At 42.4% G+C, this 20,435-nt stretch overlaps 1 protein-coding gene across 3 annotated transcripts in view; it reads left to right on the top strand.

Moving 5' to 3' along the window:
* Positions 1-4,972: 4,972 nt before the first annotated feature.
* The window catches only part of NR2C2 (nuclear receptor subfamily 2 group C member 2), a 96,488-nt gene continuing 81,025 nt past the window's right edge, over positions 4,973-20,435 (top strand). Inside the window, exons 1-2 of one of the 3 annotated variants that reach the window (XR_004276148.1) lie at positions 4,973-5,341; positions 19,821-19,904. Coding sequence is in view for 1 of the 3 variants with exons in the window: in XM_032360335.1 (XP_032216226.1) it covers positions 19,845-19,904 (60 nt within the window). In the remaining 2 variants the exon portion in view is untranslated. The remainder of the gene's footprint in view (positions 5,342-19,820; positions 19,905-20,435) is intronic. The other 2 variants (XM_032360335.1, XM_032360998.1) reach the window with 2 other exon arrangements.

Raw genomic sequence — 20,435 nt, 5'->3', positions numbered from 1 at the left:
AACTCCCAACCTCAAGATTGAGAGTTCCTAATTAGGCGAACTGCATTCTAAAACAAGGGACCAAGAGCAGGTACATTTTTCTGAGAAGATAATCTGCTTTTCCACATGCTCTAAGATACTTGAGCCAAATACAACCTTGAATTAATATCTTTTCAAGGCCCAGGAAGCCTCGGGTCAGGAACTCCCAGCAAAAGCCATCCTGGAGGGCGCCTGGGTGGCTCAGTGGGTTGAGCTGCTGCCTTCGACTCGGGTCGTGATCTCAGGATCCTTGGTCGTGATCTCAGGATCCTTGGATCGAGTCCCTCATTGGGCTCTCTGCTCAGCAGGGAGCCTGCTTCCTCCTCTCTCTCTCTGCCTGCCTCTCTGCCTACTTGTGATCTCTGTCAAATAAATAAATAAAATCTAAAAAAAAAAAAAAAAAAAGCCATCCTGGAGGGGAGTCAGAAACTCACTCTCAGTGTCCCTGCATTGTGCGTTCCCACCATGCTACCACAGGCTCAGTCTCTTTTCTCTTCCTGGGAAAAGCAAGGACCAAGTATATAGAACCTGAGACCTCTCCAAGTAGCCTTCTATTGTGACAGAGCTTGACTTCGACAGAATCATGGAGGTGGGAAGACGGTTTTCTTTTCAAAGTCCTCGAGGACAGAAGAGGAGAAATAAGCAGAAATAACTATGAATAAATGTTCCACCACCTGCCAGCCATGTGACTTTGGAGAAGTTATGCTCCCCTGTTTAAGGCCTCAGCCACTTCAGCTATAAAAACAAGATAATACCATCCACTTCACAAAGTTATTGTGAAGATTAAACAGGATAATGTGAGTATAAGGAACATGCAGTCTGGTCTCATTGATTACATCTGTGTAGATTCCACGTTCTTAAAAATTAAGGCTAAAAAGAATTATAGGAGGTTTAACAGTTTATTTTATAAACAGTAAATTATATAAATGATACAAACAAGTTTCATAAATTACTATACATAACAAGGAAGCATAAGCTACTACAGAAAAGTTGATACAAAGATATACATAAAAACTTAACAAAGGTAATAATTAAGCCTTCCCAGTCTACAAAATTAAGGAAAATCATTTCTGCTACCACAAAAGCAGTATCTTTACAAGTTAAAAAAAAAAAAACTTTGCTTAATAATAGTCATTTGAGGACACCTGGGTGGCTCTGTGGGTTAAGCCGCTGCCTTCGGCTCAGGTCATGATCTCAGGGTCCTGGGATCGAGTTCTGCATCAGGCTTCTCTGCTCAGCAGAGAGCCTGCTTCCTCCTCTTTCTCTCTCTCTGCCTGCCTCTCTGCCTACTTGTGATTTCTCTCTGTCAAATAAATTTTTTAAAAAATTAAAAAAAAATAGTAATTTGAAAATTTTAGCACAACTGCAACTATTTAACCAAAATTTGGTCTTCATGGATGTTTATTATTTAAATAACCCTGGATGGCAAAAAACATGTTTACTATGTGTTATGCACAAAACTATACATTGTTCCTGCTATCAAGGAACTCACAGACAAGTTAATCACTGACTGAAGTTAGTGTTAACTAGTTACTTAAGTGTTGTGATAAAAAAGGACCTGCCCAGAGAACAAAGAGGGAAGAGAAAGGAACACCTGGGTCTCAGAACACCTGGGTCTCATCCACAGAGCACTGGGCAAGGAGTGAACAGCCCCAGGCTCACTTCCCAGCACAAGGACACCAAACTTTGCTTTCACTGAATTCATCTTAAACGGGGGATGATGGGGCGCCTGGCTGGCTCAGTGGGTTAAAGCCTCTGTCTTCAGCTCAGGTCATGGTCCCAGAGTCCTAGGATCGAGCCCCACATCAGGCTCTCTGCTCGGCGGTGAGCCTGCTTCCCCCTCTCTCTCTGCCTACCTGTGATCTCTGTCAAATAAATAAAATCTTTAAAAAAATTTTTTAAAGGGTGGGGATGATAATTTGAATATTCTTTATCATATATTACTGCTGGGGAAAGCACTGTTTCAGTAAATACCCATCTTTACTAGGTACTGTGGTAAGGGCTGAAATAGAGAGGGACAAGCCATTTTGAGACAGAGCTCACAGTCTGGTGCCAAGAAGATGTACACACAACAGCTGGATACTGCCAGATAGATCATCACTCCTGTCATGCCCCCATCCCTGTGAATAATCTTCAGTAGCGGTCAGTTTGAAAAAACAGCAATTGCATTTCAAAAACCAAAACAAAGTTTTGTCTTGTTTTTCTTTTGCCACACATTTTTGGAATTAGATCAATGGTTCGGGCCAGTAGTGTACATCAGAATTCCCTGTGACGCTCAGAAGTGCTGATGTAAGGCCCCACCCAAAGCCTATTGCTCCACAACCACTGGGGCCTGGCAGTTCTTTACTCTACTACCCTCCCAGTCAAGAACCCTTTCATTTAAAGGCAGATAAAACAATGTTAAAAGCACTATTGATACAAATGTGGATACTTATTAACAGACAGTTAAAAAAAAAAAAAAAGCATAGCTAGTATACTACAACTTCAGTATTTTTTGTGATTAAAGCCACTAAAACACTGTCACTAAAAAGACTTACAGTGAGGGGCGCCTGGGTGACTCTTGATTTCTGACTCTTGATCAGGTCATGACCTGAGGGTTGTGGACTGAGGCCCGATATAGGCTTCACGCAAAGAGTGGAAGCCTGCTTAAGATTCGCTCTCTGCGGGGCGCCTGGGTGGCTCAGTGGGTTGGGCCACTGCCTTCGGCTCAGGTCATGATCTCAGAGTCCTGGGATCAAGTCCCGCATCGGGCTCTCTGCTCAGCGGAGAGCCTGCTTCCCTCTCTCTCTCTCTGCCTGCCTCTCCATCTACTTGTGATTTCTCTCTGTCAAATAAATAAATAAAATCTTTAAAAAAAAAAAAAAAAAAAAAGATTCGCTCTCTGCACCTGCACCTCATGTGCACACTGTCTTGCTAAAATAAATAATTTTTTGAAAAAATATCTAGAAAAAACACAGTGGAGCAAAAAAATGGCACCATGGCAGCACTAATCTCAGCTTGCAAAGGGCTGTTACCTGCTGATATTGTTTGCAATCTGTCTCTGTACCTGTGCACCTGTTTGCAAGGGAAGAAAAGCTGCTCAAGATTATGAACCTTTCTACATTACTTTTTTTTTTTAATTGAATTTATTTGAGAGAGATCATGAGAGCCCAAGCGGGGTAGAGGGGAGAAACAGACTCCCTGCTGAGCAGGAAGCCTATATAGGACTCAATTCCAGGACTCTGGGATCCTGACTTGAGCTGAAGGCACATACTTAACAAACTGAGCACCCAGGCAGCTCTCTACATTACTTTTAACATTAAACAACTAACCTTTAAGAGTGAACATCTACTGATTCCTATTACCAGCAGGCCACTGATAACAGCATGGTTTTACAGCATAAACGTTAAGGTCAAAAGGACTAGGTCACAGCTTTGGGTTCCCTTATTGCACCTGTAACATTATGCAGGTTGCTTACTTTACTCAGGCCTCGGATCCTACACCTCAGTAAAATGAAATAACTATGCCTTGTTCACAGTGCTAATGATAAGCCATCAGAGAAACATTAATGATTTAGTATTTACTTCAAAATTTGTGCAATTGTACTGTTTACAGAAAAGAAAAACCTAAAACTCATTGATGCATGAATTTTTACACTGTATCTGGAAGCATTATTAGACATTAAAAAGTAACTTTTGAATAAGAGTACAACTGTAAAAACAGTCCATGTTTACAAGGATTTACCATCAAAATACTGTCTAACCATAGGCACACATCACTTGACCTTTCTTGTTCTCACCCACCTCTCCTGTAAAATCTCCCTGCCAGAAGAGGACTGGACCATATCATTTTTTGAGTCCCCTTCCAGGTACAGGATCTGTGTGGTTCACCAAGACATTACAAATTTAAGTCTCTTCCTCACTTACTTCTTCTCGAGGTGAAAACATGGGAAAAGAAAAAAATGGTATGTTTAAAGCATTTCCTATCAGATAGAAATATTATAAGATATAGAACAAAATACTCAAAGTTGGGGTCAGCCTGATCAAAGCACAACTGTTTAAGAAAAAAGGTTAACCCATTCATCTTGGGATCAGTATTTATTCATAACAAACAATAAAAATGCAAGAAAAAAAAATCAATTAGCAAAGAATCTTCCTCCTACAAAGCATGATAATCAAGAAGAGTCTAGCCGAAACATTTCAGGGCATCTAAGATAAGTAAGTGATCCACACCTCCCAAGCAAGTCAAAACCAAGACTTAAAAAAGAAATATCTAAAGAAAACCTACAGCCCCAAATCCCTAAGACCAAGAGAAGCGATTTTCTTTATGTATTTAGCAATTTTGAAGAGTCGTTTTACACACACTTATTTCCTGTTCCAAATAACAGGGAAAGGACTTAAGATTTGGGTCACGTGTTCACTAGAAGACCATAAACAACAGATTTTGGACGATTTCAATACTTTACCTAATACTGCCGGAACCTGACGGCCTTTAAAACCTAATTTTAAAACATCCGTAAAGAGTAGGGCACAAACAATTCAATACCCACCAATAAACCACCCACTCAACCTACAGGCTCTCTGCTGTGAGGCTGCTTCTTCAATCAACAAACACAGAGGCTTCAGCTCAGCGGGAGGCTGGGATGCAAGCTATCACCGGGAGAACCCAGTAACCTCCTAGCCTGGAGAAGCTCGCAGGCTTGCACCCGAATAACGGTGCCCCGCGTTCCCAGATTTTTAAGACGACCAACCGGTCCTTTGCCCTGAAAACAGACGCGTTCGGGGCACTGAAATTTCATTTTCGCCTAGCGGCTGCGCCAGCCCAGTCCGGGGCGGAGGCTCTCCGGGCCGCAGCGCCGACACAAGCTCCCGCCCGCTCGCCGCCGGGCCCGCGGGCCGCCGAGGGGCCGGATGGACCAGCGCCGGCCGCGGCGTTCCGGTGCGCGCGCGCGCCTCAGCCAATCGCGTGCTCGCCCGCCCCCCGCGGCCGCGGCGAGGCTGGCGCTGGGAAGAGGAAGAAGAACATTCGCCCTCCTCCTACCAGCGCGCGGGCGGCGGCGGCGGCGGCACCGGGGTCACGAACTCTGACCTTTCACTGACAAAAACAATAACAAACCCCCCCTTCCCCGCGACCCCGGCGGCGCCCCCGGGCCCGCCCCCGCCACCCCCGCTCCCACCTCGGCGTCTCGTCTCTCGCCTGCTGCCCCGCGAGCCCGCGGCCCCGGGGCTCCCGCCATCCGCCAACGCCGGGAGCCCGGCCTCCCCGCGCCCTGCCCTCCGCGTCGGGGGCCGCCCGCCGCAGACACGGGACCTGCTTCGAGGCCGCTTTGGCGCCAAATCCTGAGGTAAAATTGAAAAGGGGCCGGGGCGGGCTCGGGCCGGCGGCGGAGGGGGCGGGCCTGGCGCGCGGACATGGAGCCGCCGCGACGGCGGCTGAACCCGACCCTTTTACCTTTGCCACGGGGCGGCGGCGGCGGCGCCGGACGCTTTGCATAGTGGGCCGGGCCGCTCCCCTCCCCTCCCCGCCCGCGGCCGGGCGAAGCGAGCGGGCTCCCCCTGACCGGCCCGGCCGGCGCGAGGGTGGGGGCGGAGGGGGAATGGCCGCGGCCCCGCCTCACAGTTGGCCCTCCGCCAGCGCCGCCATTTTGTTCTCGATGGAGATGGCTCCGGCTGGGCTGGGCTCCCCTCCTCCTCCCTTTTATCCTCCTCCTCCCTGCAGTCCCTCCTTCCCTAGTTCCCCGGCTCCTCGCCCCTCCGCTTCCCGCCCGCCGTTGGAGACCGCCGCGGCCCAACCGCCGTTTTTTCCTGAAGGGAGGGTGGAGGAAAAGGAGGGAGGCGGGTGCGGGGCGCGACTTCGTGAGCGACGGCTGGCGGGACCAATTGGTGCCCAGATAGGAGGGCGGGTGCCTCTGGCTCCACCCCCCGAGGCTCTATTGATTGGCTCGAGTCGAAGGGGGCGGTCCCCGCGGGGCGCGGGAGCCCTGGCGGGGCGGGAGCAGAGGCCGAGGTGCAGTGTGAGGCCGGGGCGATGGGGGCGGGGCCGGGGGCGGGGCGCGCGGGGGCGCGGCCTGGGTTAAGAGTCTGGGGCGCGCGGGGACGCGGCAAGGGGCAGGGCGGCTTCCCTCCGCCTGCAGCGCGTCCAGAATGAGTACAGTAGAACAATAGTAATAAAGGTGATGAAGCATCTTGAATCCGCGGCGCTGGCTCGTGGGAAGGGCGTTTCGGAACCTGGACATCCTTCGGGGCTCCTGCCGGTGTTTTTGGCGTGGCCGCGGGCGACTCCCAAGGCTCAATTTCCTGGACTGTAAAATGGGGAGAGAGGTGGTTCTTGCCATGCCCAGACCTCCCTTATCAAGATGGTTTTAGGGGCTCTGCTCAGAAAATGGAGTCAGGCTACTTTGTGAATCTCAATGTAGAAATGGTGTTCCTGTAGAAAATGGGGTGTAGAGCCACCAGGAGTGGAAGGCTTAAGGATATTGAGGGCTTGACAAAACCGAGGTAAATCTGAGGTAATTCTCATTCGTTGATTAAATGCATATTTGCCTAGTTTGGGGCACTGGAGGATACATCTAGGGAACCACCTAGACAAAGCCCTTGCCTCCTAGAAGTGGGAGTTGGGGTGAATAGATATTAAAGAGATGATTAAAGATTAAAGATGATTTTCAGTTTCATGAAAGAAAGGAAATGAAACTGAGTGATGTGTTAAAGAAGGCCTGAGGAGAGACTAATTTAGATCGGATGTTCGGGAAGGTCTCCATGAGGTTGAACGCAGGAACCCAAGGAAGGAATGGTGTTCTGGCAAGAGAAAAGAGCAATTGTAAAGGTCCAGGAGGGAAAGTGTCTGGAATGATTGAGAACAGGCCAGTTGTGGCTGGAGAGTGGTTGGAACTAGTTCATTGTCCTTTTTCCATAATCCCACTCTACCTCCAAGCTAAAGTCTGTGAAGTATGACAAACGTAGTGGACAATAAATCTTCAATTTTAACAAAAAAGTAGACAAGGAAAATACAGCCATCAAATGAATTGCTGATGGGAACATGACTGAGGGGGAAAGCCTCAGAAAATTACTTCTAGATTCAAGTCTTTTGTTAGTCCCTTATATCCATCTTTAGTTCATAAAGTATTTGCCATGCCCCGCTAATACCGCAGGCACTGGGTGACTAAGGCACTGATCCGTGTCCTCAATAATGTGAATGTGGTTTTATACAGGTGAGTTTTGTTCTCTGACCACCCCCATATGTATAGACACACACGTAAAATATTTTAAGCTGCAGCTGAGTAGTGTTGTGGTTTAACAGTGTCAACATTTACCAGCTATATGACTTTGAATAATTTTCTTAACTTTTTTGAGTCCTGTGTTTTCATCTGGACAGTAATAGAGCCTTTTTTTCTAGAATTGAGCTTTAAATGAGTTAATGTAAATAAAGAGCTTAGAAAATTGCCTGACACATACTCATAATTGGAGTTGTTATTATGAAACACTAGCTGTCTGGTAAAAACATTGGACTAGTTAAGTGGTATGAACAGTGACATTTTTAGGCAGTGTGATATAGGGGCAAAACACTGGCTTAGAACACTAAGGTTCTAGTTTTAGCTCTTCTGCTTTTGACTTGTCACTTGGCATCCAGGCCAGAAGTTTATTTAGAAAACCAAGTAGTGGAAGTAAATACTACTAATGAAAGTAAAGGTGCTTTACAGTGTACAAAATTCCCTTACAGACATTATATTGTTCAACACCCACTAGAATCCCTGTAATAGTAGAGGCCATTTGCCTGCTTCCTATTTTAAGACCTTTCTAAAACTACCATTTTCTTATCCTTGTACCTCTAGTTCCCTGTGCTCTAAATACAGTGGTACCCTTGCCCTAGGCCCTTTCATGTGCTCTTCGCCTGAAATCTCATATGCCTGCCCACATATTTATCCAACAGACCACCCCCTGCACCCTACCCCTGCTGCCCCACTCCAGTCCTGGAGCTCTCAGCTCAAGCATCACTTCCTCAGGGAAGCCCTTTCCGATGCCTAGATAAGATTCTTTTACTTTACATTGTGTTCTTTTTCCTTGTAAGCTTTATTTCACTTTTTAAAAAAAAAAAAATTATAATTGCTTTATTTATTTGTTTGTTTGTTTGTTTGTTTGTTTGACGGGGTGGGGCGAGGAGAGAGATCACAAGTAGGCAGAGAGGCAGGCAGAGAGAGGGGGGAAAGCAGGCTCCCTGCTGAGCAGAGAGCCAGATGCAGGGCTTGATCCCAGGACCCTGAGATCATTACCTGAGCCGAAGGCAGAGGCTTAACCCACTGAGCCACACAGGTGCCCCTTTATTTCACTTTTTAATTATACTACATTATATGGTTGGTTGATATCTGTTCCCCTTACCATACTGTATGCTTTGTGAGAGCAGGAATCATTTAACTCACCATTGTATTTCCAGCACTTCGCAGAGTGTCTGGTACTGTTTGTTGAGTGAATAACTCATGATATCACTGATAACTAAGTTGCTGCTCTTTAATTGTTCCTTTTTATGTGGGCTTGCTTGGCAATTCACATAGCACTGCCAGCAATAAAATGTCTTTTCCAGTATTTGGATGAATTTGGGAATTGGTCCCTCACAGATGTGGCTCTGCCTGGAGAGGTAAATAGGAATAAAAGAACCCAGATTAATCACTTTTTAGCCATTTATATGTTGATTTGTGTGTTTTTTAATACAAGAAATAGATAATTTAATAGTTGATTGAATTGTAAGTTAAATCTATTTCATATGGAACTCATTAATAAGTAGCCCAGATATTATCACATCATTTCAAGTGAGGAAACAAAGCATCTGTGTGATTTTCTTGAAATTAAAAATGGTGGTCTTTGTTTCTCTATCACAGAGGATCAAAGAACAGTAAAGAAGACTGGTGGGTTTACAGAGAGTTGGGAGTTGAAAGTCTCGTAGCCATTAATTTCAAATATTTATTTTAACAATAATTTGATTCATGCAGTGGAGTTACTGGAAATAACTTTTTAATTGCTTTACCAAGGTTAAGCAGATTTTTGCGAACTGTGTGTCAAGTTTCTACTGGAAAGACTGGTAAATAGGACACTCTAGCAACATTTTTATTTAGTTCTTTATTTTTGGACATTCCTTTTCTATCCCATTCAAGGATTTTTTGGTATCACTTGTTCAACACTTTTGATTCCTTGAACTAATTAATTACTCAGGGTAACCAGAGAGCTGATAGTTTAATGAAAAAGCTATATGTTGTTTTAATCATTAAATTACTTATTTATTGCCTTCAACAGTTGTATTTATGTGATCTTGAAGTTTTGTTGGAACATGCGTTTATAGAAAGAAGAAAAACCCTGTGTAATAACCTTACTTTACAAGGACTTGTGGGAAGTTTTAAGATTTGTTTCCAAGGAGGGGCGCCTGGGTGGTTCAGTGGGTTAAAGCTGCTTTCGGTTCAGGTCATGATCCCAGGGTCCTGGGATCGAGCATCAGGCTCTCTGCTCAGTGGGGAGCCTGCTTCCTGCTCTCTTCTGCCTGCCTCTCTGCCTACTTGTGATCTCTGCCAAATAAATAAATAAAATCTTAAAAAAAAAAAAAAAAGATTTGTTTCCAAGGAGTCAAGTGACAGTACAGCATCTGTGTCTGGAGCCTTGAGTGGGTAGCCTGTTAGAGTCTTACACATTCCTGACTTGACACGTAGGGATAGCTGAGCCAACACTGAGATCAGGGCCAGGAGTAGAGGCCAATTGTCCAAATGACTTAATAGAACAAGGTAGGTGGGCCTTTGTAGAGTAGCACCCCCTCAGTCATAGCACTGAACCACTGGCCTCATGTATTTAGCTGTTTGAGTGTGACCTATTGAGGGCTCTCATTTGGAATTTATATCTTCGAGTTATCTTACCTATGTGCCAAATGCTCCTTTAGTCCCAAAGCACTTCCTAAAGCAGATAATGATCCCCTTTAATCAGTACCACTTAGGAAGACTGTAAAGAAGTCCTTCTTAAAACTCATCAAGTCCACTCTCACATCTGATGCAGAGCTCCCTAGCCAGAGTTAGTTCATCTCTTTTTACTTCATTGCCGGTTGTGAGGAGCTTAAATAGTGTTGACTTTTTCTCTCCACGTATGATTACCACCTTTAACCTGATAGACACATTTGTGCTCCCATCACACACAGTTTAAAAAAAAAAAAAAATGTTGTCCTTATATATTGGAGTTTGACTTGCCTCCAACCTGACACACCTAGAGGCTGAGATACATTTTATAATTCCCTTCAGTCCTGCCATTCCTTCCCCATGTCGCTTGTCACACTGCTGCCACCTCCTTCCCATGCTCTCTCCAGTGCCCTGAGTGCTAGAGAGTTAAACAGCTCTGTGCTAAAAGGCAGGACCGCCTGGGAACAGCGATTCAGCTAGCATAGCTTATAGTGATGATGAGGGGGACTGAGCAGAGAAGGTGAAAGTCCATATCAAGGCACTAGCATGGGGCATTTTTAGGATAACAGTATGAGCAGATTCATGCCCCTGACATCTGGAAATCTTAGAGTGGAAGGATGGGAGGTGAATTAAGATGGGAAAGGAATAGGCTAGCTCAGACACCCAACTATCCTTTCTGATTCACCCCTAGACTCCAGGTATACACTATAAGGATGAAAGGCAACCTCAGGCGCACAGTGTGATGTTTAGAGACCAAAAAAAAAAAAAAAAAAAAAATTCTCCACTATAATAAGAGGCCTGAAGTCTTAATAGGTTAAACCTTTCAGTCCTTAACTGTTGACAGTAACCCCAAAGATTCTGATTCCTGGAAATGTTAATATTGTTGCAGAGAAAAGTTCCATGCATAAACAAGGATATCACTCTCTCTGTTTGGATTAGTAGTAGGAGGTATGAGAGGTATTGGGGCCTAGAAAATTAAAGTGAGTGGTAGAAGTGAGAGGCTTGTGGGAGCAGACTCAGACTTGGAAGGTTTCGTGGATTTACTGAAGTCACCTTATTTGCCCTTTTTTTAAAAAAAAGATTTTATTTATTTATCTGAGAGAAAGAGCACGTGCACCAGCAAGGGGAAGGGGCAGAGGGCGTGAGAGAAGCAGACTCCCCTCTAAGCAGGCAGCCAGATGTGGGACTAGATCCCAGGACCCTGGGATCATGACCTGGGCTAAAGATAGATGCTTACCTGACTGAGCCACCCAAGCACCCTATTATTTTTTTTTCAAGATTTTATTTATTTATTTTAGACTGCACGTGTGCACGGGCATGAGCGACCTAGGGGAAGAGGGAAGAACAGAGGAAGAGGGACAAGCAGACTCTGTGCTGAGCACAGAGCCCTGCATGGGGCTCCATCTCAGGACCCTGAGATCATGACCTGAGCCAAAACCAAGAGTCGCATGCTCAGCTGAGCCACACAGGCACCCTACCTTATTTGCCTTTATTGTTCATATGTTGACAGAAGCTAGGCAAAAAAAGAAAGAAAGAAAGAAAAAAATAATAATAATAGTTTCTTACCTGGCTGCTCACACATGCAACCTCAAGAACTCTGATAACGGCCTGCCTTTGTGTGGCAAGCAGGTCTTGGCTGAGGAAGACACATACCAAAGATTGGATGGCTCTTGAGAAGTCACACAATGCCAGCAGGTTTCATGATGCATTTGCCCTGCTGATGTTTATTGAACTTGAATCTAATTATTGTATTATTTGTAAAACATTTCAGAAATGCCATTTGTTTTGTCCTCATTCTTTTTCTTTCCTGCTCCATTGCTTCTATAATAATGCTGCTTTTTATTAGGTTGATTAGGTGAATAGCCTGGAATTATCGAAAAATCACTTTTCACCAAGGTTAAAAGCAGCATATACTGCAAAGTATATGCCAGCCCTTGGCTGAAAAGACTGGTAATTAGAATACCTTTGTTGGGATGCCTGGGTAGCTCAGTCAGTTAAGCATCTGACTCTTGGTCTCACCTCAGGTCTTGATCTTAGGGTTGGGAGTTCAAGCCCCATGTTGAGCTCCACTCTGGGCATGAAGTCTGCTTTAAAAAAAAAAAAAAAGGTAGAATATATGTGTTGAGTTATTTAGTACAAAACAGATTCTTGAAATTTTAAATTTATAATACATTTCTTTTCTGAAGAAGGAAAAGACAGTCGTTTTTAAAATAGGAAAATTTTCAAATGAAGGAAAGATAGTATTGCTTTAAAAGTCATGTATAGGGGCACCTGGGTGGCTCATTGGGTTAAAGCCTCTGCCTTCAGCTCCGGTCATGATCCCAGGGTCCTGGAATTGAGCCCTGTATCGGGCTCTCTGCTCAGATGGGAGCCTGCTTCCTCCTCTCTCTCTGACTGCCTCTCTGCCTACTTGTGATCTCCGTCTGTCAAATAAATAAATAAATAAATAAATAAATAAATAAATAAATAAAAATAAGAGTCATGTACAAGAATGTCCATAGGAACACTAGTTGTAAGAACTACAAACTAGAAACAATCTTGAATGTTCATCAGCTATAGAATGGATACATAAATTATGGCATAGTCATATATTGGAATACTGTACAACAATGAAAACAGATTAACTCTTGATGTTTATCACAAAAATAATGAGCAAAAGAAGAGAGACACAAAAAATGTATTATAGCTCAAAAACAAGCAAAACTAATCCATGATATTAGAGAAGTCAGGAGAGAGAAGGGAACTAAATAACGGTGCGGGGGAACAAAGGAAAATTTTGGGGGTGCTAGTAATGTTTTCTGATTTGAGTGGTGTGTACATGTGTATTCACTTGATGAAAATTCACTGAGTGGTTTATGAATTGTGCACTTTTTATTTGCATATTGTACTTTATTTTTTTTTTTTTTAAAGATTTTATTTATTTATTTGACAGAGAGAAATCACAAGTAGATGGAGAGGCAGGCACAGAGAGAGAGAGGGAAGCAGGCTCTCTGTCGAGCAGAGAGCCCGATGCGGGACCCGATCCCAGGACCCTGAGATCATGACCTGAGCCGAAGGCAGCGGCTTAAACCACTGAGCCACCCAGGCGCCCCATGCATATTGTACTTTAGTAAAAATTTTTACTTTACAAAAATATGGTAAAATTATCCTCATTATTTTAATCAAGGTGATTATTAGATAGATAACATTTTAAGGGAAAGGTGTTTTCAAGTTCCAAAAGAACTGCCATGTTACTTAATATCTGAGTGGACTAGGTCAGAAATTTCTGTGAGCAATACTGAACATAAATCACATATTTTGGAATTAGTGGTATAAATGAGTTAAGTGGTCTAGCTTACTGATGTACGCAGTTTGCTCACTTAGATAATTAACTGTCTCCTGTCACTTTTTAAAATTCTCTCCTCTTGACTTCTGTTTTCTGGGAAACTATCTTGAAGGGCACTGTGGTATAGAGCGAATGTTGTAATTTTAGAGGCAAAGAGGCCTTAGATTCCTAAGTCATCTCTTACTAAATGGATGACTTGAAACAAGTTGAAATTCTGAGCTGTTTCTTCTATGTTTGTGGAGCTAGTAATACTTAGAAGGGGGTATTTTAAGGATTAAATGATGCCTAGTTTGACGTAAGGCACATAGTAGATGCTCAGGAAGTGTGTCCTGCTTTCCTTCCATCCTTCTATCCATGGTTCATACTAACAGAAATAAAGAGAGTGCATATAACCTTTACACTTGGGCCCTTGGTAAGGGAGGAAATCACCCACAGTGTACATGATTTCTTAGGGGCAGTCTCATACAAAAATTGTAGTGTCGCTCCCATAGAATAGGAACTCCATGTAGATGAGAGTCACTTCTCTTCCCCACTATTCATTCACTCTTTACCTTACCTCCCTTCCCCAGCACACAAGAAAAAGGTTTCCTATGGGTGGCAGGAAACTAATCTTTGAGTATAAATAACGCCGGGATTTCTGATAAAAGGATATATATACCTGGGGGCTTCCGGGTGGCGCAGTGGTTAGGCATCTGATTCTTGGTTTCAACTTGGGTCCTGATCCCCCAGTTGTGAGATCCAGCCAGGGCTGGGTTCCCTGCCGAGTCTTAAGACTCTCCCCCTCTACCTCTGCCCTCCTCCCTCCCCACTCGCACTCACTCTCTTGCTCTCAAGTAAATAAATATTTTTAAAAAATGCATATCTGAACTTGAGGCATCTCTGTAAGCATGTTTTGTATTGATGAACACATATTCAGTATGCCACCTGAGTTCCATTTCCTGATTTTAAGTCTTGATCTAGGATTTCAAGTCTTCACATGTGTATTTTTTATTTTTTAATTCTCAGGCAATCCAGATTCTTCAATTTTTATTTTCCCATGAGTACAAAAAGACTTCTGACAGTTACAGCATAATAAAACAAACCAGATACTTCGTACCTATTAAGAAGGTCTATACCCAGTAGTATTTTACAAATAGTTATTAGCTTATTTTTAAATATTTGTGAGGTTTATCCTAATTCAGGCCTTTTATTTTTGCCGACGTGAATGATTTAACAATGAATTGCAAACCCTTTGTGAGCATACTCACATTTCATGTGGTTCTCATGTCAGAATGAGAGACCAGTTCCTAGTTACAATACACCTTAAGCAGTTCGAATTTTTGCTTTCAGATTTCTTTGAGAAAGTAAAAGTGTCACGATATTCTTATACCAATAGTAGTTACCATTTATTGCATGTCTGCTATGTGCCAGGCACAGTGTTGGGCTCTTGACATACATATTTAAGATCTGATCTTCAGCCTTCACAGTAACCTCATGCAGTGTGGTGTCAGATCAGCTTAGTGTCAGAGCCTCAGAAATCCAGTATATTTGTTTAAATAGGAAAATATCAAGACTAGATATCTTCAATGTTACATAATCATGGGCCACGCACTCCATAAATATGGATGATGTGAATCCGTTATTGTGAAGGGCAAGGCAGCTCACTCATTCCTCTCAGTGAAGACAGAGTTTCCTTGTCCCAGGACTTGTTTATTGTTATTTGAGACACTGGCTCCCAAACCTGCCCCTGTGGAGAGGATAGGTGGTCTATCCTGGCGACTGATCTGGGGATTCAGGTGTTCCCAGTCGGATCCCAGTTTTCACTACAGTAGGGTCTGTAGCCCTGCCTGACTAAAAAAAACCCTGGTTGCAAAATTTGGTCAGCTGTATACTTTGGTGAGCCCAGAAGAGTTGATTCAGAGTCACCATTGTATTCTCTGTTTTTTTGTTAGAAGAGTGATACTGTTCTACTTGTATTTGAAAGGATTTATATTATAAAACCTACCACCACATAAGGCCAAGCAATAATATTTTTACTTTCCATCGTTCTGTGGTCTGTATCAGTTTTGTATGCTGTGCTCTGTTCTCATTTGTGTGCTGTTCAGGGATAACTCACTTGTTCATGTTAAGTTTAAGACTGCCTTAATTGCTAGTCTTTCTAGCCACCCCTTTCTAACTGCCTTCCCACATACAGTCTCTTCTTTTCCATCTGTCAACACCGTTTCCCAAAGGGCTTTTTTTTTGAAGATCCAGATGTGATGGCTTCACTTCTCTGACAAACCTCTGGTAGTTCTCTCTTGTCAACAGTGTCAGCCTCTCTTCCCCTGACCTCTCTAGCAGCTTCCCAACTGATTGTCTGCTGTTCTATTTTCCTTCATACCTGCCAGTTTGTTTGAGGTGTCTCTTCTGCCTGGAACTCTCTCCCTGTCATCCCATTTTTTGCTTGCTAAATTTCCATTCTTCCTTCAAGACCTAGTTAAAATAGCTCCTCTCCTATGAAACCATCATTGGCTCCCACAGGCAGAAAGAGGAGCTTTTCCCTTTGGATACTCATTGTAGCATTTACATTGCATAGCTATTACAGGTTCATTCTTAAGTTCTTCAGGGACAAGGACTTTCTCTTCATTCTCTTCCTTCTTCCTCCTTTCTTCTTCTTCGTCTCAGTTAATTGACTGCCTAGTTCACAACAGTTGCTTTCAAAGGTTTGGTGGTCTTGAATTTGATTAGTTTAAAACCACCATAGGAAAATACTCTGTAGTAGCTTTTTTTTTTAACTTCAGGTACTTGGTCTTACAGCTCTTTTGGCAACTAATGAGGCTCTTTTTCAGAAGCATTATTGTGCATGTGGGCAGTTTTCAAGGGTTAAGGAGCTGAGTGGGTAAAGTCCCAGCCTTTGACAACCTCAGGTTTCTGTACCAAGAGCTACTTCAGTGTTTTGTCCACAGTGATTACTACAATGCCTGGAGTGTAGTAACCACTCAGTAAGTGTTAGTTACTATCAGTATTACCCTTACTGTTGACTCTACCAGCCAAGAATCGTTAATGCGTTGTCTAATTTGTACTATCAAAACAATAGATTGTTCTCTTTTCAGATCAAATGCAAAATAATATGTTAGTGAATATGGTGTTTAAAACTACATGTAGACACAACCAACTATCTCCTGGAGCTTTTCATTCTAGGGAAACACCTCCTAATTGACAACTATTGCCCGGTACCCTTTCCAAAACTCTCTTCCCTTCCTTCTCACTGTGATCTTATTGTCTCTAGGACTGCCTGTGGCTGCAGCAGCAGTAAGAGAAGCTCTTAGGTGAGAGTCTTACCCCGACATTATCTTTTTTTTTTTTTTTCCTGGGGTGCACTTGAGTTAAATGTTTTCCCTCATTGCCTGAGGATTTCGTCTTACTTCTTATATTTTGATATTCTAGAAGAAGCCTCTGTTTTATTTATATGTGAAGATAGGATATGGTTTGTGACAATATATTTTCAAAAATGATGAAATGGAAAATAATTTTCTGAAATAATCCTCTCACCTGCTGTTGCTGGATTTAAATCTTTATTGAAAGCACTTACTTTTCATAGTTTCTCTTTCATCTTCTCTCTCCCACTCTTACTCTCACTCTTTGTCTCTGCTTGTTTTTCTAGAAGGTGCACATTCCTCCTTGTTCATTTTTAAGCAGCTTCAAAAGTTGCTGTTGATGATGCCTCATTCTTTGGAGGGAGAAAACCAACAGTGAGATCAAGAATTGTAAGAATTCAAATCTGTAAAGAAAGGTTGCTGTTCTGGTTTTGAGTGCTTGAGATGGTCCAGGAAGTTGGTAAGTGGAGAAGAGAGCAAGGTGCTGGGGGGGCAGGAGGGCACATGCCCTAATAGAGAGCACCACTTCTTATAAAGCTGCAGTAATAAGATAATGGTAGTAGTGTAAAGAAAGATAAGTAGAACAGTAGTGGAACAGACTGGAGAATTTAGAATTATAGCCACACATACAGGGAAGCCTGAAATAGGACAGAAGTGGCATTACAGATTAGTAGGGAAAAGGATAGATTGTTCATTAACGGTGCTGGAAAATTGACTATCCACACAGAAAGAAAATTAACTAGATTCTTAATCCTTATCAAACTCAACAATCAATTTGCACATAGATTAAGGCCTTAAATGTGAAGGACAGGGACAAAAGCTCATAAACATTTATAAGAAATATGTAAAATTATACTTATGACCCTGGAGTTGGACAGAATTTTCATAAAATAAATGTTGATAAATTCAGCCTTATTAAATTTAAGAATTTCCATTCATCAAAAGACACCATAAAGAAGGTGAACAAATGAACCACAGGGTAGGAGAAGATATTTAGCTTAATATTTAGAATATCCAGAATAGGGCGCCTGGGTGGCTCAGTGGGTTAAGCCGCTGCCTTCGGCTCAGGTCATGATCTCAGGGTCCTGGGATCGAGTCCCGCATTGGGCTCTCTGCTCAGCAGGGAGCCTGCTTCCTCCTCTCTCTCTCTGCCTGCCTCTCTGCCTACTTGTGATCTCTCTCTGTCAAATAAATAAATAAAATCTTTAAAAAAAAAAAAAAGAATATCCAGAATATTTAGCTTTTTTAAGCTGATAACTTCTCTTTAACCTAGTATCTATAATCACTGATCATTAGCAGTATCTTGGGACAGTCCTCCCCTCAGCCTTATGTGAGACTGGTTGGTCCTGCAAATTTAATGTTAAAGGAGCCATTACATAAAGTTTTCTGAGTTACAGAATCTGCTCCAGCTCAAAACTGAAGGAATCAAACTGCCTGTTATAGGGAGACTCAATAGAAAGATAAACTTTTCTAGCATTTTTTTATTTCTCTACTACTCAGTAATAGTTCCCTAAGAGTATTTCTATAATATTAAAATTCATGAATTTCTTGCAGCAAACTACAGCTCATAACAGCAACAAAAATACTAACAGGACCTAAAAGTGGTAAAATTAATATTTGCAGCTGCATGTTTGGACTTTATTTCTTAATATAAAATACCTACTAGCTATCTACCCATTTGATTTCTTAGAGACTTCTTATTTACTATTTTGAGGAAAAAAATTAAAACTCTAGACTTTAAACATGCAGTAATTATGTTTTTAACAACTGCCAATAGACTTTTCTGGTACCTGTGAAATGATGCTTTTTTCTTTCATTTCTGTTAGTTGGAACCAAACTAACTGGGAAGAAAGACCAGAGTGTTTTTCTGAATCACTGACACAGGTGACCTGGTTTCATTGTAGCAGGTGGTAAAGTACCTGTTCTTATAGGATTTTGACTCTTGGAGGTAGGGGCCAGTTCTTTTATATTTGCCAGTCATAGTTTTCATGCCCCCATTTCTCTCTCATTGCTATTTTGGCAATAAAATAATCTGAAGGGGAATTATGTTAATAGATATAGCTATTTAATAGTAGATAGAATCATTGGAAAGTTACCAGAGAGTAAAAGAGTTTCATAGAGACCAGTACTTACAAGTATAAACTTGGGGTAAGAACTACAGGAAAGTGTTTTTGTAAAATTGCGTAGTCTAGTTTATGGTCAAGGGAGGACCAAGCAAATGAACTGTGTATGCATTTGTGTAGTAGTGTATAATTTTTATATGTATTGCTAAAAATAAATTATACCAGAGCTTTTTTTCTTGTATTCACATGGGACCAGTGCCGTCACTAATGAAGTCTTTCTGATTTGTCCAGGAATTAGGTCCGAAGTGGAATCTCTTTATTCTGGATTCTTTGTGGAAGAGATTGGAAGGGGGTTAGGGTCTATTCAGTGGAGCTGTTTCTTTAGACCTGAAGAGACAAGTGGTCTGTTGCATTAACGATGCTTGCATTCAGGGGATCCTCCTCAGGAGACTAGCACATTTCCTGGTTTTCGGATGATTTTTCATAATTTTTACAGATGGTGGCACTGTTTTTTCCTGTGAATAGAAAGCTGAATTATCTGGTTTTCTAATTTTATGAGGACTTTAAAATATAAGTTAACTTATGGGTACCACTATTATAGTCCACATTTTAGCACTTTAGTAATGGAGTCTTCTTACTTCTTTTCTTGTTTAGTCCTGGTGTTTGGCTTTCAGCCTCTGAGTGAGGTGTGTTAGCACCTGGACAGGGTTTTGCTTCTCACATTGCCACCTTACGGTAACAGAAGTATAGTTGTTGATAGCAATCTAGTGCTCTGAATCTAACTTTGATCTCACACCTGTCTCAGATAGCCACCTTCTTTTTCGGCATGCTGTGACAGAGAGCTATCCAAAAAAGTATGATTCCCACCTCCCTGAGGAGTGATCCAAGCTGTTACAACCCAAGAGACCTGATAATTAAAGTTCCGAATTCATCTTTGTCTGTGTTTACCAGGAGAAGTCTTGTTTCCATATTGAAACGTTTCTGCTAATTGATTTTGGTCCCTGTAATTGAAGAAGGTGGTGCAGCATATCCAGATATGCTTAGCCTTGTAGCTGTGTCTTCTATAGAGGGCGGAATCTGCACAAGATAGTACCAAAGATGAATTTTGATTTCTGATTTTTTTTCAAGTAGCCTGGTTTCTCCCCACCTGATAGAAGTTGCTGCATCTTTCCAAACAGGTTCTCTAATGATCTTGCTTCACCATGGCTACAAATATGGAGGGGCTGGTTCAGCACAGAGTGGGGACCCAGCAGGTGGCTGAGGTGAGTGACAGGGGCTAGCACAATAGCTGGCACCCTTGCTTTTGAAAGGAAAAGTACATCAGTGTGCTCTGTTGTTTGAAAATAGTCCCAATGTAGTCAGCATGTGATCCAAATCCAAAGCAGGATGCTGCCATGGAAGAAAAAATTAAAAATGACAAGAACATTTACTCCTAGTGTTTCTTTACATGAGTAGGGTGGCCTAACTGTATACAGTAAGGTGACTTTTTAAAAAAATCTCACCTTAAACATGAAACTGTCAAACCTGTGATTATAGTTTTAACTCCAAGGCTCTTGGTTTCTTGCACATTTGATACTTTGTTAATACTGTGGTACAGAGGATTTGGGCAGGTACTGAGAAATCTAGAGGTAAATGAGCCATTGGACCTCCTCAGAGGCTGGTTAAGGAGTAATTATAAATCAAGATGAGAAGTTTAACTTCATGTGAGGAACATGATTATCTGGAGAGGGTTTTGAATAACAAGTAATCATTTGTAATAGCCAAAGAAGTGGGGTAAGGAACTCTACAGCTGA

Source organism: Mustela erminea, chromosome 1, assembly GCF_009829155.1.
Source record: "Mustela erminea isolate mMusErm1 chromosome 1, mMusErm1.Pri, whole genome shotgun sequence".
Classification (NCBI taxonomy): Eukaryota; Metazoa; Chordata; class Mammalia; order Carnivora; family Mustelidae; genus Mustela; species Mustela erminea.
Note: the sequence above shows the minus strand (reverse complement) of the source record. Positions and strands in the feature narration are given on the sequence as shown.